This window comes from Solanum verrucosum, unplaced genomic scaffold (genome assembly GCF_900185275.1).
Source record: "Solanum verrucosum unplaced genomic scaffold, falcon-dt-bn FXZP01000181.1, whole genome shotgun sequence".
NCBI lineage: Eukaryota > Viridiplantae > Streptophyta > Magnoliopsida > Solanales > Solanaceae > Solanum > Solanum verrucosum.
Genome location: NW_026020407.1, coordinates 1,061,980 through 1,080,361, shown reverse-complemented (window position 1 = coordinate 1,080,361; position 18,382 = coordinate 1,061,980). Strand labels below are relative to the sequence as shown.

Here is an 18,382-nt window from a genome sequence, read left to right as displayed (position 1 = left end):
CAAGTTGACTCCAATTCCCTTGAGAGTTCCTGAAACAACTAATCATGTGTGTAAGTGTACAATCATCACGAGTTACACCAAAATTTAAGCTAAGGACTAGAGATCATCTTTCAATCATATTGACTTATGGGCAATTATTGGCAACTTGGGCATGTAAATATGCCTAAGATCAGGTCCACTAAGCTATGATTAAAAGCAATAAGGGATCATCTAAAAAGTATAATCCTTTACCCATATTAGCATACATGGTTTATGAGGATTTTGAGTTGTATGAACTCATTCCCATATCGGTGTTCGGTACTTCTTCCAATAATATATATAACTCATGCTCATATGTTTAAAAACATAAATCCTCCTCAATTTGAGATAACTACTCAATAGGTTCTCTTACAAGATACAAAACTTAAAACTCTTCATGAACTCGTTTAGAATCAAGGTTTCCTCTCATTTTAAATGTAAAAATATATACACTTAGGAATACTTAGTTTCCTTATAATTATTTTGAAAAATGACACTCAACTTTCCTCATCATATTCATTTACTCAAGTTTTAAAACAAGTTATAAATAATTGAAGAAGACTTCTCAAAAGGACTTTCTCAAACTGTACTCTTAATATTTACTTTGAATTTGAAATGTGAATTCAAGAGTTATGATTAGCATATATAGGATCTCTCAATGATTAATGAAGACTTAGATAAGTGGTAATAAGAAGAGAGCAAAGAAACAATTCAAAGGAATACATACGGGTTGAAAGACGGAGGTGGAAGGGCCTAACGCCCTAGCGCAATAGTCGAACACCACGCCAACCCTCAGTTGCTTGAGGATGGTTTGGGGTGAACTGTAGGCGCAGGGCGCCAGCCCCTCTGACGCTATGGTGGGGGGGGGGGGTTAGCCTATTCTGAAAATGTTTTGACAAATTTTTCTTCTCTATTTTTGGTCCTAATTCACCTAGAATCGATTAATTTCTTTCAAACTCCCTTAGATTCATAAACTCAACATAATTCCTGGAAAACCCACTCAAATCACGTCATGAACAACACTCAAACGCAAGACCCTCACCTCAAGAACTCAACAAAACTCCATTGTTAAAGAATGAAGCACAAAACCTCAAAAATTTCTCAAGAATTCAAATCAACCAACCTCAAGAATGAATTCATGGATAACAATCACATGCTTCAGAGATGGTTGCGAATATGAGGAGCAGGATGAGTCTTTTTGTTGCTGGGTTGAACCGTCTGTCAACCAAAGAGGGAAAGCCAGCCATGCTTATTGGGGACATTGATATGGCAAGGTTCATGGTCTATGTGCAGCGGGTTGAGGAAGAAAAGCTGAAGGATAGGGTGGAGTCTAGAAACAAGAATGCGAAAACAGGGAATGAGTTCGGGCAGTAGAGAAATAATGTGAACCGGTCTTCTTTCCAACAAAATCAAAATGGACCTGCTCCATCATCTGCTAGTGCACCTGCACCCAGAAACAAAGGTGAATATAATGGTCAGAATTCACAGAACTTCAGAGCTAGACCTGCATAGTCTCAGGGTAGTGTGGCACAAAGAGGTAATTGGGATCCTGCATGTGCTAAGTATGGTAGAACTAACCTAGGTAAGTGTCGTGATGGCTCCACAGGTTGTTTCAAGTGTGGATAATAGGGGTCACTTCATGAAAGAGTCCCCTAAGAACCGGCAAGAAAATGGGAATCAGGGAAATAAAGCCCAATCTTCATCAGTTGCTCCACGAGACAGGGCTGCACCTAGAGGAGCTACTTCTGTTACTAGCGAAGGGGCAAACTGCCTTTATGCGATCACTAGTCTTCAAGATCAAGAGAACTCTCCAGATGTAGTCACTCGTATGATCAAAGTCTTTACTCTTGATGTTTATGCTTTGTTAGACCCAAGAGCAAGTTTATCTTTTGTAACCCCTTATGTTGCAAATAATTTTGATGTTTATCCTGAGAAACTCTGTGAAACCTTTTGTGTTTCTACACTTGTTAGGGAAGTCTATTCTAGCTGAGCGAGTATATCGTGATTGTATCATTTCCATCAATCACAAGAGTACCATCGATGATTTAGTTGAGTTAGACAGGGTAGATTCTAATGTCATTCTTGGTATAGACTGGCTTCATGCTTGTTATACCTCAGTTGATTGTAGAACTCGAGTTTTCAAGTTTTAGTTTCTAAATGAGTTAGTCTTAGAGTGGAAAAGTAGTTCAGCAGTGCCTAAGGATCATTTTGTTTCATACCTTAAGGCAAGAAAGTTAGTTTCCAAGGGCTGTGTCTATCACTTAGTCTAAGTTAATGGCACCAGGAGAGTTGAAAGAGCTAAAGAAGCAGTTGAAATATCTCCTAAATAAAGGCTTCATTCGACCAAGTGTCTCACCTTGGGGCGCTCCGATCTTATTTGTGAGGAAGAATGATGGTTCTTTTAGGATTTGTATAGATTAACGTCAGTTGAACAAGGTTACCATCAAGAATAAGTATCCTCCTTCGAGAATTGATGATCTTTTCGATCAGCTTCAGGGTGCTACTTGTTTCTTTATGATAGACCTCAGATCAGGAAACCATCAGTTAAGAGTAAGGGAATGTGATATTCCAAAGACAACATTCAGAACCTGTTATGGTCATTATGAGTTCTTTGTTATGTCCTTTCGTTTGACCAATGCACCTACAACATTCATGGACCTTATGAATAGAGTATTCAAGCCTTATTTAGATATGTTTGTTATCGTGTTCATTGATGACATAATAATCTATTCAAAGAATGAGGAAGATCATGCTAGCCATCTCAAAATAGTTCTCCAGACTCTAAAGGATAGATAGTTGTGTGCTAAGTTCTCAAAATGTGAGTTTTGGCTTGAGTCTGTGGCATTCTTAGGCCACATTGTGTCTGGAGAGGGAATTAAAGTTGATACTCATATTATGGATGCAGTGCAGAATTGGCCTAGACCCACATCTCAAACTGATATTAGGAGTTTCTTGGGGTTGGCTGACTATTATAGAAGGTTCATATAGGGGTTCTCATCTATTTCGTCCCCTTTGACCAAGTTTACTCATAAAATAGTGAATTTTCAATGGTTTGAAGATTGTGAGAAAAACTTTCAGGAATTGGAAAAGAGGTTGACTATTGCCCAAGTATTGACCTTACCAGAAGGTATTCAAGGTTTTTTCGTATATTGTGATGTGTCTAGAATGGGTTTGGGTTGTGTGTTAATGTAGAATGGCAAGGTTATAGCTTATGCCTCTAGACAGTTGAAAGTTCATGAGAAGAACTACCCAACCCATGATCTAGAGTTGGCTGCCGTAGTATTTGCTTTGAAAATATGGCGCATTATCTTTATGGTGTTCATGTAGATGTGTTCACTGATCACAAGAGCCTTTAGTATGTGTTTACTCAGAAATAGCTTAATCTCATACAAAAGAGGTGGTTAGAATTACTCAAGGATTATGACATGAGTATTCTTTACCATCCAAGTAAGGCTAATGTTGTTGTTGATGCCTTGAGCAGGTTGTCTATGGGTAGTACCGCCCATTTTGAGGAAGATAAGAAAGAGCTAGCAAGAGATGTGCATAAACTTGCACGATTAGGAGTTCGACTAATGGATTCCACAGAAGGAGAAGTAGTGGTGATGAATGGGGCAGAATCATCATTAATATCTGGAGTTAAAGAGAAACTAGACCAAGATCCTATTTTGCTTGAATTGGAAGGCAAATGTTCATAAGCAAAAGTAATGAATTCTGAACAAGGAGAAGATGGTGTATTGAGGCATCAAGGTAGATTGTGTGTACCAAGGGTAAATGAACTCCAAGAGATGATTATGGAGGAAGCTCATTGCTCTAGATATTTTATCCATCCAGGTTCCACAAATATGTATCGCGATTTGAGAGAAGTGTATTGGTAGAGTAGTATGCAGTAGGGCATTGCATAGTTTGTTGCTAAGTGTCCGAATTGTCAACAAGTTAAAGTAGAGAATCAAATGCCCGATGGTTTGGCTCAAAATATAGAACTTTCGGAATGGAAGCGGGAGATGATCAATATGGACTTCATCATTGGTTTACTAAGGTCTCGTAGACAACATGATTCGATTTGGGTGATTGTTGATAGAATGAGCAAATTAGCCCACTTTTTGCCAGTAAAGACTAACCATTCAGTAGAAGATTATGATAAGTAGTATATTTAAGAGGTGGTAAGACTTAATGGGGTTCCGGTCTCCATTATTTCAGACAGAGGTGCGCAATTTACTACACAATTTTGTAAGTCATTCCAAAAAGGCTTGGGTTCAAAGGTGAACTTAAGTATTGCCTCAGACAGATGGGCAAGCAGAGCGCACTTACTATTCAGACCTTAGAGGATATGTTGAGGGGTTATGTGATTGATTTTAAAGGTAATTGGGATGATCACCTACCTCTTATTGAATTTGCTTACAACAATAGTTACCACCCTAGCATCCAAATGGCTCCTTATGAAGCTCTTTATGGAATAAGATGCAGATCTCCTATTGGGTGGTTTGAAGTTGGTGAAGCTGAATTGATAGGACCAGACTTAGTTCATCAAGCTATGCAGAAGGTGAAAGTAATTCAAGACAGGTTGAAAATGGTGCAAAGTCGTCAGATATCCTACACCGATGTTAGGAGGAGGGAGTTAGAGTTTGAAGTAGATGATTTGGTATACTTGAAAGTTTCACCCATGAAAGGTGTTATGAGATTTGGTAAGAAGGGGAAGGTTAGTCCCCGGTATATTGACCCTTATAGAATATCCAAAAGAGTTGGTAATGTAGCTTATGAGTTGGAGCTGCTACAAGAGTTAGCCGCGGTTCATCCGGTATTTCATATCTCCATGTTGAAGAAGTGCATGGACGATCCTTCGTTGATTATACCAACTGAAGATATTGGGATCAAGGATAGCTTATCTTATGAGGAGATTCATGTTCAAATTCTAGATCGCCAAGTTCGCAAGTTGAGAACAAAAGAGGTAGCATTAGTCAAAGTTCTTTGGAGGAACCAATTTGTTGAGGAAGCTACTTTGGAAGCTGAGGAAGATATGAAGAAGAGATATCCACATCTCTTTGAAGCCAGAGAAATTCCAGATCAAGGTACTAATTCTCTTCTTAGTACTCCATAATTTATATACTTGATGTGTTAGATTTGCTTGATGGGTGTTTGAACTGAATGATTGATGTTACACCCTTAGCCTAGTAAGAATAATCTCATTAGAGGACGAATGTTCCCAAGGGGGAGATATTGTAACACCTCGCCTTTTGAAAGAACTAAAAAGAGTTAGAATTGGAAAGACTCATTTTAGGAAAGAATGAAAATCCGGAAATTTGTTAAGTTATGTTAAGTTTGAGTTTTGGGTCAAATTCAAATGACCATAACTCCTAGATCAAGATGAATTAGGTGTACTTCCCGATACCGTAGGAAATATCTTTCTAACGCCTCTGAGTTTGTGTGATTACGAGTTCATATGAGTGAGATATGCGCATTTGAAGCTGGGCTGTTCAAATACGAAAAGTCTAAACCGGATTTTGGAAGGGTAATTTAGTATTTTCCTTACCCAATTATTTTAATTCATTTTTTGGAGTTTATTTGGGGTATAATCAGAATTATATCAGTTTAAAAAATTGGAAATTTACTCTAGGGCTTGGAGAAAAGAGAAAAGAGGAGAAAGGAGAAGAAAGTTCAAGATTCGTCGAATTCTTAGAGTTTTCCAAAAGTCTTTTACAAACGTTTGAACTTTGTTTTAAGACTTAAGTTTTGAGTTGACTAAGAATAAGAGTGAAAGTTTATTTCTTCAGGTATTATATGGGAACTAAGTATTCCCATGAGTTGAAATGTTTTCACATTTGAGTAAGAAAGGAAACACCGATTTCCAAGAGGGCTTTTAAGCTAAGTTTTGAGTAATTATCTCAAATCAAAGAAAGAGTTTTGTTTTAAAAACATATGAGCTAAGTACATTTTGGGATTAGTATTGAGCACCGATATGGAGACGCGAGTTTATAATAACTAAAGTCTCCATAAACCATGTAGCCATCATGGGTAGAGATGATCATACTTTATAGATGAGTCCTTAGTGCTTTTTAGCATAGACTAGTGGATCCACTTAGTTATGGCGTTCTATACGATGGAAAAGTATAGGACAGTTCTGGCAGCGTAGGCAAGATGTTGTATCACCACATAGGCTCATAATGGTGGTTGTCGGTTAGAGAAACTCCCACAATATTATATTACTTTATTATATGAGTAAGTTGAGTTGTTATTGCATTTCTTTAACAAATTGAGTCCATTCCTACTGTTTTAAAAGCTTTCCATATATTGCATATGTATTGTTGCTTTATATTGAGTTAAGTTATTCATGAGTTGAGCAAAGCCAAGGTAAGTGTTCCTTTCAGATTCTTTTCAAGCTTACGTTATGTTTTAGTATTCCCCTTGCATACTCGTATATTCAATGTACTGACGCCATTTGTCCTGCATCATTGTTATGACCAGGATCATTATCCGGCACCTCGTTGATCCAGATGAGCACTCAGAGTTGGTTGGTGTGCCTCCTTTCTATTCGGAGGACTTGTTTTTTATCATTTATTTTAGTCCTCTAGTTGTTAGGATGATCGGGGGCCTTGTACTGACATCTCTCTTTGTTTTAGAGGCTTCATAGACAGTCAGATATTTAGTTATGAGTCCTTTAGCTTTGTATTTCAGATGTTTCACTGTGAGACTTGTGTAGCCATTTTGGCTAGTTTGAATGTTTTCTTTAAAGACATTCTAAGTTATTTAATAAGTTCCTTATTTGAGGTATTTCTGATGTTTAAGTCTTTCGTTGAGTAAGTAAGCCAGACCAAGGGTTCGTTTAGGGCCAGCAATGGTTCTCGAGTGTCAGTCCTACCCAGGGTGTAGGCTCGGGGCGTGACATTATGAATCAATAAAATGAATAATGTGACATTCTTTTTTAATTTATATCAATATAAAGTATTTTTTTTATAAATAATGGCCCATGTCCATGGGTATTTAAATTTCAATAAATGTTAAAAAGAGAAAGTTTAACATAAAAATGCAATAAAATAATAACATAAAATGAGAATGAAAAAAAAATGTCCCGTGTGAAAGATAAACAAAAAGAAGGAAGAGAGATTATTCTTTCCTTACATATAATGTTATATAAATTATAATTTAGGATTTATTTTAATCAATTAAATCTTAGCCATTAAATTTAATTTATGTCATCTGTTAATAATCTAAACAAGAATTTGAGAAAAATAAAAATAATAGAACTTTGATTTAAAGCAGGACCCAAAGGTACACGGTTACACAACATGTCGCCCTACTTACTTTAAAAAAAATTATTGTTTGACTAAAGATGATGTAATAACTAAATTAATAAATTTCCTTTTTAGCAATTTACTTACCTTTGAGTATTTTTTAATTGGGTATGAACTTATGATTAATGAAAATATTTTTTTTTGATATACAAACTTAGTGGACATTAAGAGAATTTCCCTAGTCAAAATTCATATAATCTTAGTCAACAATTCAACAATTATTTTTCCAAATATAATTAATAATTAGTTAACCAAATTAAATGTATCTCTGAGAAATGGCTATATAAACCACTCTATCCCTTGTCTTTTAACTCATAGAGTCTTCTCTATATGCAAAACATTCTTTTAGTTTTTTCAAATGGCAAAGAAAAATATGACGATGTGGCGGCGACGGCGACGGCGGTGGCTGTACCACCAAACGAGGTGCGGTATAAAGGTGTGCGAAAGAGGCCATGGGGGACATATGGAACTGATATTACAAACCACATCAAGAAGGTACGAGTATGGTTTGGTACTTTCAAAACAGAGGAAGAAGCTGCAAGGGCCTTTGATACGGCGGAAAGGATGTATCACGGCCTTAAAGCCAAACTTTATTTCCCGCCGACAAATGAGGATAACCTCGAAAATGCTAATAATATAGAAACTTAATTATGTCTTCTTCGATGTATCATTTTTCAGTGTTTTGTTTTTCTACATAGAATTATGATTCAGTGAATTTTTATGGTCCAACTTTTCGAGATTGTAATTTGTCTTTCAGTTTGATCTTAAAGTAGCAAACTCTTATTTATGTTTATTGAATTTTAGATCTTCCAAACGAATTAATAGTAGATTGATATTGGAATAGTCATATAGTTAACTAGACAAACAACTATTAAAGTTACCACGAAAATAACGAATTAAATATCTCATAAGGTCACTCAATTTTGGAAATTTTTCTAGCAAAGTCATTGAGCTTTGTTTTGTTTCAATAAAATCACTTAACTTTGGCTATTGTATCAATAAAATCACTAAACTAAATTTTACATTAAAAACTCTAATATGACATAAAATATTTGTTTTATGACATATGATTATAAATTTCACAAATAAATAAAAATAATATAAAAAACTTATTAAGGAGTTTTAACGGACAAAAAATATTATAAATTTTAATTCATATGGTAAGAAATTAACAGATGAAAATTGTTTTATATTTAAAACGAAGAGTTTTTCGACCCTGTTCACGTTATTGTGAAACTAACGCAATTAAAAACTTAAAATTTGCAACAATTTCAACTGATAATATCAATAATTCCCCTGATTAATCACCAATCTACAACAATTGGTCCCTTTTTCTTCATTCAGAAAATCACCTATTATGATATATATATATATATATATATATAATACTTATTTTACTGATATAGTTTTTTCGTAAAAGAAAATTTAATTTTCTTAAAATTTTATTTATTTATGGGGTCAATAGTTATATGTGGCATAAAAAGATATTTTAATTATTAGGTTAGATTTTCTTTTAACTGAAATTTATATGAGTATTTTATTGATAAAAAAGTCTAAGTTGAATAATTTTATCGATATAAAACAAAGTTTGACGACTTTGTTAGATAAATTTTTAAGTCGAGTGACCTTTTGAGATATTAACTTCGAGACTATATAACTATAGTACTCACCTCTTTTAACCACAAAAAAAAAACTAAAAAAACGATAGTACTCACAATGAAGTATGCAATGAAAAAAATGTCTGCAATGAGATCTTCTTCATGAACTTATATTTCTCCTTCTTGATGTCTGGCCTTTGAAAATTCAACAATCTTAGTTTGCAACTTTTCAATTAATTATAAGAATCATTTTGCAACTGAAACAAATAAGTAAGAAAGAAGCTGGCACCATAGTCTACTTGTGCATAGTCAAGATATTCTAATATTAAAAAAATATTACTAGTAATTTGACAAAACCTGTATTTTTCTATTTACAAAACCTTATTAAGTTTTAACCTATCAAATACAAAAAGCAAATGGAACTCAATATTTGTAAATGGATAGGTATTTCACCAAAAAAAATCTTTAAAACTCTATTTTGAATATCCTTATATTATTGACTTGAGTAAACATTTTAAAAACAAGAAGAAAAAAATTATATATATTTTTTCCTTTATTTGACAAGGGTGGGTGGGGTGTGGTCTGTTGGAAAAATAGAAAAAAAATACTTAATAAAACATGCAATTTTATAATGTCAATAAAGTATTAAGAAATAAAATAAAATTTAATATGAATATATCATTCACACATATCAGAATAAAATATAAAAATATTGCTTAACTAAAAATGTATTTAGTTCAAGGAATGAACTTTTTTGTTTGTTTTGGAAAAAATGTAGATTTAAAAAATTACAGGTAGCCTAACGAATAATAAACAAGGAATGAGATTTATTATTTCTACTATTTTTTTTAGAAAAGTCAATTTTTTTTTCATTTTCAAGCAACTTATATCTTCAATGTATTTTACTAAAATAACTCAAAAGCCATGTAAATTAATTACTAGACCAAATGTAACCCCTGAGAAACGGCTATATAAATCAGTCTTCATCATCCTTTTTCACTCAGTAAGTTTTCTTTGTATATAAAATATAATATTCCATATTTTCATATTAAATTTCTTCTATATTTTCAGATGACAAAGAGAGGAACTTGCATTGTAGGTGTAGCAACAACGACTGTCACCCCAAATGAGGTTCCATATAGGGGTGTGACGAAGAGGTCACGGGGGAAGTACAAAGCTTAATTTACAAACCACAATGTATGTGTCTGGCTTGGGAACTTTGATACACAAGAATAAGCCACAAGGGCTTATGATAAGGCTACGAGAATGTATCACGGTGCTAAAGCCAAACTTAATTTTCCGATGTAAAATGAGGATAACCTAGAAAATGGAATTGTAGCTATAGTGACAATAGTTGTAACCCCAACTAGGGGTGTTAGGAAAATGCCATGGGGTAAGTACAAAACTGATATTACAAATCAAAAAGTACGTGTCTGGCTTGGGACCATTGACAGAAAAGAAGAAGACGCAACAACTTATGTTAAGGCGACAAGGATGTATCGCGGCCTTAAAGCCAAATTCAATTTCCCAAAATCAAATGAGGATAACCTAGAAAATGAGGAGCTCAATCTTGAACTCACCCTTGCTTTATCAGCGAGAAAATGAAACTATATGGCACATTAAGTATTGATTGCAGTTATTAGAAGCAATAATTTAATTTCCATTTTTTATTTTTAGAAGAACAAAAATAACAGGAAACTTAATTATTTCTTGTTCCGAATTGTATATATAGTTTTTTTTCCATTATAGAATTTAGTTGAATGAATTTTTATTTTGTTGCATTATTTATTTTCCATGTTGATTCACTTTATCTGCTCATCTTCTATTATATATTTCTTTTAATTTGTATAATCTTGATTGTTTAGAAGTAACTTCAAGATGATAATGTCATAGCTAGTGTGCTTCTTGACCTATTTTTTATATTCCTTTGTATTTGTTGGTGTGCATTTTAATGGTATGTGATTGTTTTTAATTTTGGGAGTAAATTTTGAGTTGTATTCAGTTTCATATTGTCACTCCCCAAGTCTACACCCTAGACGTGGCTGACACGGGAGAACCAATGTTGGTCCCCCAGCTAACCCTTGGGCTGACTCATTAATCAGTGGAAAACTTATGTCATACCCCGAGCCTACACCCTTGGCCTGGCTTACTTACTTAGCAGAAGACTTTACTCAAGATAAATATACTTTATAGGAATAACTGAACTGCTCAATAAATAACTTAGAATGTAACAAATAACATTCACTGCCAAAGTAGCAACTCAAGTCTCAACTTATCTATAAAGGGAAAGTAAAGACTCATGAACTAACATCAACTAACTATGTCTATGAAGCCTCTAACCAACTGAGATGGACGTGGGGACAAGACCCACGACATCCTAATGAACTACAATACTGAAAGCAATAAAAAGGATCCTCCGGAAAGCTAAGAGTCTCACCAACTGACTCTGAGTGCTCAACTGGATCAGCGATGCGCTGGATGCTGACCCTGGTTACCTGTGTTTGCATCATAAAACGATGTAGGCCAAGTGGCATCAGTTTATTGAATGTACGAGTATGCGAGTTAGAATGCTAAACAAAACATAGGCTTGAAAAGAATATGAAAGAAACACTTACCTTGGCTTTACTCAACTCATGAATAACTTAACTCAATTTAAAGCAATAAAACACAAGCAATATATAAGAAAGCTTTTTAAAACTGTAGAAAGCAACTCAGTTCGTTAAAGAAATATAATGACAAATTCAACTTTACTTATCTAATAAAGTAATATAATTTTTGTGGGAGTTTCTCAAACCGACAACCACCACTATGAGCCTAAGTGGTGATACAACATCTTGCCCACACTGCCAGAATTGTCGTATACTTTGCCATCATATAGAATGGTTAACTAAGTGGATCCACTAGTCTATGCTAAAAAGCACTTAAGTATTCCTCTAAAAAGTATAATTCTTTACTACCCATGATGTCTACATGGTTTATGGAGACGTGAGTTATTTGAACTCAAACTCGTCCCCATATCGGTGCTCAATACTACCCCCAAAATACTTAGCTCATATGTTTAAAAACATAACTTATGTCTTTGGTTTGAGATAATTACTCAAAACTTAGCTTAAAACCTCTCTTGGAATCGATGTTCCCTTTCTTGCTCAAATGTGAAAACATTTACTCTTTAACTGAAAACTAGCTCAAAGGCTCTTTTGGAAATCAAGGTTTCCTTTCTTCTTTAAATGTGAAAACATTTACTCTTAACTGAAAACTAGCTCAAAGGCTCTTTTGGAAATCAAAGTTTCCTTTCTTCTTTAAATGTGAGAACATTTTACTCTTTGAGAATACATAGTCCCGATATACTCTTTTGAAGAAATAAACTTTAAAATTTACTCTTTACTCAACTCAAAACTCAAGTCTTAAAACAAAGTTAAAACATTTATAAAAGACTTTTGGAAGACTCTATGAACTTCTCTTGACTTGGATCTAAACTTCTCTTGACTGGACTCTTGACTTTCCTTGAATTGAGTTATAGATTCAAGGATTGTGATTTGTGATAGAAAAGATTTCATGATGTTTATTAGTGTTTTTAGATAGTTAATCATGAGAAAAGATCAATAAATCACTGTCAGGAAGCAAGTCCGCGATGCGGAGATGCACTTAAATATTTGATCGTGAAATTTATTTTTGAAACAGAGGAGTACGCGACCTCTCCGCGACGCGAAGAAAAACTTTTCACATAGAAGGAATAGGTCCGCGTTGTGGACCTGGTACCTATTCCTTGTCCGATTTTTCTTCCTCATTTTCTAACCCCAATTCACCTAATTCTGATTCTTTTTATCAATCCCTCTTTAGATTCAAATACCCAGCATATGTACACAAGATTCTAACTCAAACAACTCAAGGAAACAACATTATAACCTCAAGGAACTCCTTAATCTCAACTTAACTCAAGAACGAAGGCCAATTTCAAGAACACCAATGCTATGAAAGTCTCACATACCTCTTTAGGAATCAACCCTTGTCGAAATCCAGAAGGTAAACCTTCAAGAACGACGAACTTTGCTCTTTCTCCTTTTTTCTCCTCCTATGTTCTTTCTCCAAAAACCCTAGCGTAAATTTTCAATTGTCTAAATTTAACCAATTCAGTTTAGACCCCAACTTAATTGCCAAAAATGAAATTAATTAATTGAATGGTGAAAATACCATAATGCCCTTCTAAAATCCAGATTGGACTTTCCTTATTTGAATAACCCAACTTCCAATGGGAATAACTCACTCATATGAACTCGGAATCGCGCAAACTCAAAGGCGTTGAAAAGATTATTCCAAGATCTTTCCTATGATATCTAGAAACACACCTAAGTCATCCTTAGCTAGGAGTTATGGTCGTTTGAAGTTGACCAAAAACTCAAACTAAACTTAACCAATTTTCCATATTTTTATTATTTCCAAAAATCACTCTTTCTAATTCTAGCTCTTTCTAGTTCTTTCAATTTTGCGAGATGTTACAACTTATTGAAGAATATAGGAACTCAATTACTGCATTAACTCATAAGGTCTCATTATAAGTCTGAAAATATATAATTAAACGTAAACGATTTACTTCAAGTCTCAAAACATCACAAAGGAAGATAGGGAATAGACTCCTCAAAACTTTTATTTATGAAACCTCTAAAATACTATGTTGGAAGTCGGGACAAGACCCACGAAATCCTAAATAAACTGAAATCTAAATGTGAAGCCCTCCGGAAAGCAAGGAGGCTCACTAAAGCTAGCTGGAATGCGACTAGATCAATAGAGCGCCGGTTGATGATCCTGAATACCGTTATCTGCATCATCAAATAATGTAGCCCAAATGGTGTCAGTACATTAAATGTACGAACATGTAAGGAGAACACTGAAACATAACATATAGCTTGAACTAATAGAAAGGAAGACATACTCACCCCGTCTCAACTCAACTCAACTCAATCCTGTATAGATGTAACAATAAAAGATGTAAGATGTATAAAGTTTTTAAAACAGTTGATAACAACTCAATGCATAAAAAAAATACAACAATAAACTCTTTACTCTTATTTGGGAGATTCTCTAACTGGCAATCATCACTACGAGCAACGTGATGATACATCATCTCAACCACGCTGCCAGAATTTTCATATACCTTGCCAGAGCATGGGACATCCTCAACTAAGTGGATCCACTAAGCTATGCTTAAAAGCAATAAAGAATAATTTAAAAATTATGATCCTTTACCCATATTAGCATCCATGGTTTATGAGGATTTTGAGTTGTCTGAACTCATCCCTATATCAATGCTCACTACTACTTCCAATAATATTTATAACTCATGCTCATATGTTTAACCTACATGTTTACCATTCTATATCAGTACTCAAATAAGACCCACTCTGGGCGCATAACAATATATGACAAAACCTTTTGTACATTGCAGTAGGATTAATACTGGAGCAGTAGTCAATCAATTTTTCAATTTCTAAAAGTTTTTCTCACAAGTCGTAAACCATTGAAACTTACGCTTCTTCTAGGTCAACTTAGTCTTTAGGGATGAAATATATGAGAACCCTTCGACGAACCATCTTTAGTATCCCACCAAATTAATGAAACTCCTTATGTAAGTTGGGATGTGGGTCTGCGCCAATTCTATACTACTTCAATATTTTGAGTGTCAACTAGAATAACCTTGTCATACACAATGTGGCCTAAGAATGTGTAATGACACAAAGAATGCTCTAGACGTGACATGACGTATAAGACCCCGAGAGACCTTACTTTTTGCTGCTAACAAATTTTATTAGCTGAATTTTTGTTTGGCTGTTTGATCGGAAAAGGAAAAGACATGAAGGAACCTTGTGGATTGAGGGAAGTTGTTTCATCTTTCATTTGAAACTAAAATAGCAAATAAACACATACTACATAACATGGGATTTTGGCATACTATACATAGTACTCTATTATCTTTTGACTTCTCATAAAAAATGTGTTTTTATGTGTAACACCTCGCCTTGAAAGAACTAAAAAGATTTAGAATTGGAAATATTCATCTTTGGAAAGAATGAAACCAAGAAATTTGTTAAGTTATGTTAAGTTTGAGTATTGGGTCAAATTCAAATTACCATAAATCCTAGCTCAAGATGAGTTAGCTATGCTTCTAGATACTGTAGGAAATATCTTGGAATTATCTTTCCAACGCCGCCGAGTTTGCATGATTCCGAGTTCGTATGAGTGAGATATGCCCATTTGAAGTTGGGCTGTTCAAATAAGGAAGGTCTAAACCGGATTTTGGAAAGGTAATTTAGTCTTTTCCTTACCCAATTATTTTAATTCGTTTTTAGGAGTTTATTTGGGGTCTAATCAGAATTATATCAGTTTAGAGAATTGGAAATTCACACTAAGGCTTGGAGAAAAGAGAAAGGAGAAGAAAGGAGAAGAAAGTTCAAGATTCGTCAAATTTTTGGATAATTGTGTGTGGATTTCGTCAAGGGGTGATCCCTACGAGGTATGTGAGTTCACATAGCGCTGGGTTCGTTCACCCACGCGCCAAACATGTTTAATTCAGTGTAATTTTCGTCCTAAAAGATTGAGGATTTGATGTTCTTGAGTTGTGTTCTTGAATTGCTTTCATTCTTGAACTTATATGGGATTGATGAGTTTACTTGAGATGTCTTATCGATTTTACGAGTTGTTTCGAGTTAGATTCTAGTGTACATGTTTTGAGTATCTGAATCTAAGAAGATATTGAGAAAAGGAATCGAGTTTAATCGAATTAAGGTCAGAAAACGAGAAGAAAATTCGTCAGGAACTCACCTGGGGAGGGCCTGGCGCGGAGCGCCCCATCTGCCCCAGAGAGGCTGGGATGGCGCACCAGTAGTGCGCCCAAAACGAGTCTCTAAACTTTGGGGGTAGGCGCAGCGCGCCAGCAATGCGCCAGGACCGTCCGCCCCAACCCGTTTTTTATCGTTTAGTCATTTAAGTCCTTCTAAAGTGTACTAACACTTCCTATTGATTCTAACTACTCTAAATGAATTCTAAACACCTAGAAATCATCCGTAAACTTGAATCATAACCTTGAATCCATAATTCAAATTCAAGGAAAGTTAAGAGTCAAGTCTAGAGGTTAAGAGTTAAGTCAAAAGAAGTTCTTAGAGTTTTCCAAAAGTCTTTTACAAACGTTTTAACTTTGTTTTAAGACTTAAGCTTTGAGTTGACTAAAGCATAAGATTAAAAGTTCATTTCTTCAAAGATTATATGGGAACTAAGTATTCCCAAGAGTTGAAATGTTTTCATAATTGAGTAAGAAAGGAAACACCGATTTCCAAGAGAGCTTTTAAGATAAGTTTTGAGTAATTATCTAAAATCAAAGAAAGAGTTTTGTTTTAAAAATATATGAGCTAAGTACATTTTGGGAGTAGTATTGAGCACCGATATGAGGACGCGAGTTTATAATAACTGAAGTCTCCATACACCATGTAGTCATCATGGGTAGAAGTATCATAATTTTTGGATGAGTCCTTAGTATTTTTAGCATAGACTAGTGGATCCACTTAGTTAAGGCGTTCTATATGACGACAAAGTATAGGACAATTATGGCAGCATGGGCAACACGTTGTATCACCACTTAGGCTCATAGTGGTGGTTATCGGTTAGAGAAACTCCCACAGTATTATATTACTTTATTATATGAGTAAGTTGAGTTGTTATTGCATTCCTTTAACAAACTGAGTCGCGTCCTACTGTTTTAAAAGCTTTCCATATATTGCATGTGTATTGTTGCTTTATATTGAGTTAAGTTATTCATAAGTTGAGGAAAGCCAAGGTAAGTATTCCTTTCAGATTCTTTTCAAGCTTACATTATGCTTTAGTATTCCCCTCGCATACTCGTACATTCAATGTACTGACTCCATTTGACCTGCATCGTTGTTATGGTGCAGACATAGGTAACAAGGATCATCATCCAGTGCCTCGTTGATCCAGTTGAGCACTAAAAGTCAGTTGGTGAGCCTCCTTGCTATCCGGAGGCCTCTTGTTTTATCATTTGTTTCAGTTCGCTATTTGTTAGGATGATCGGGCGTCTTGTCCCGACATTACATGCTTCATAGGCAGTCAGACAGTTAGTTATGAGTCATTTAGCTTTGTATTTAAGATGTTTTGCTATGAGACTTTGAGTAGCCATTTTGGCTAGTATGAATGTTTTCTTTAAAGACATTCTAAGTTATTTCATAAGTTCCTTATTTGAGGTATTAAGTCTTCCGCTGAGTAAGTAAGTCAGACCAAGGGTTCGCTTGGGACCAGCAATGGTTCTTGAGTGCCAGTCCTGCCCAGGGTGTAGGCTCGGGGCATGACATTACGAATCAATAAAATGAATAATGTGATATTCTTCTTCAATTTTATATAAATATAAAGTATTTTTTAAAATAAAAAATGGCCCATGTCAATGGGTATTTAAAATTCAATAAATGTTAAAAAGAGAAACTTTAAAATAAAAATGCAATAAAATAATAACATAAAATGAGAATGAAATAAAAATATCCCGTGTGAAAGATAAACAAAAAGAAGGAAGAAAGATTATTTTTTCCTTACATATAATGTTATATAAATTATAATTTAGGATTTATTTTAATCAATTAAATCTTAGCCATTAAATTAAATTTATGTCATCTCTTAATAATCTAAACAAGAATTTGAGAAAAATAAAAATAATAGAACATTGATTTAAACTAGAACCCAAAGGTACAAAGTTACACCACATGTCGCCCTACTTATTTAAAAAAAAATTATTGTTAGACTAAAGATGATGTTGTAACTAAATTAATAAATTTCCTTTTTAGCAATTTACTTACCTTTGAGTATTTTAATTGGTTATGAACTTATGATTAATTAATATATTTTTTTTTGATATGCAAACTTAGTGGACATTAAGAGAATTTCCGTAGTCAAAATTAATGTAATCTTAGTCAACAATTCAACAATTATTTTTCCAAATATAATTAATAATTAATTGACCAAATTAAATTTATCTCTGAGAAATGGCTATATAAACAACTCTCTGCATTGTCTTTTAACTAACTGCGTCTTCTCTATATACAAAACATTCTTTTAGTTTTTTCAAATGGCAAAGAAAAGAAATGACGATGTGACGGTGACGGCGACGGCTAAAGGTGTGAGAAAGAGGCCATGGAGTACATATGGAGCTGAGATTACAAACCCTATCAAGAAGGAACGTGTATGGGTTGGTACTTTCAAAACAGAGGAAGAAGCAGCAAGGGCCTTTCATACAGCGGCAAGGATGTATCACGGCCCTAAAGCCAAACTTTATTTCCCGCCGACAAATGAGGATAACCTCGAAAATGCTAATAATATAGAAACTTAATTATGTCTTCTTCGATGTATCATTTTTCAGTGTTTTGTTTTTCTACATCGAATTATGATTCGGTGAATTTTTATGGTCCAACTTTTCGAGATTGTAATTTG

The 18,382-nt window shown here is 34.4% G+C and overlaps 2 protein-coding genes across 2 annotated transcripts in view; one reads left to right on the top strand and one right to left on the bottom strand.

Moving 5' to 3' along the window:
- Positions 1 to 12,686, bottom strand: part of LOC125840524 (uncharacterized) — a 246,636-nt gene extending 233,950 nt beyond the window's left edge. The window contains exon 1 of the mRNA XM_049519496.1: positions 12,677 to 12,686. The gene's annotated coding sequence lies outside the window, so the exon portion shown is untranslated. The remainder of the gene's footprint in view (positions 1 to 12,676) is intronic.
- LOC125840555 (ethylene-responsive transcription factor ERF105-like) lies at positions 1,183 to 7,952 on the top strand. The gene is made up of 2 exons (XM_049519526.1): positions 1,183 to 1,341; positions 7,623 to 7,952. Exons 1-2 carry the CDS (start codon positions 1,183 to 1,185, stop codon positions 7,950 to 7,952), a joined length of 489 nt encoding a protein of 162 aa, XP_049375483.1.
- Positions 12,687 to 18,382: the final 5,696 nt, after the last annotated feature.

Bases quoted from the DNA above. Each gene is read 5' to 3' on its own strand.
- LOC125840555 (XM_049519526.1), top strand. From the start codon at position 1,183: ATGGTTGCGAATATGAGGAGCAGGATGAGTCTTTTTGTTGCTGGGTTG. The intron at 1,342-7,622 runs GTGGAGTCTAGA...TTTAACTCATAG, and splicing joins AAGAAAAGCTGAAGGATAGG to AGTCTTCTCTATATGCAAAA.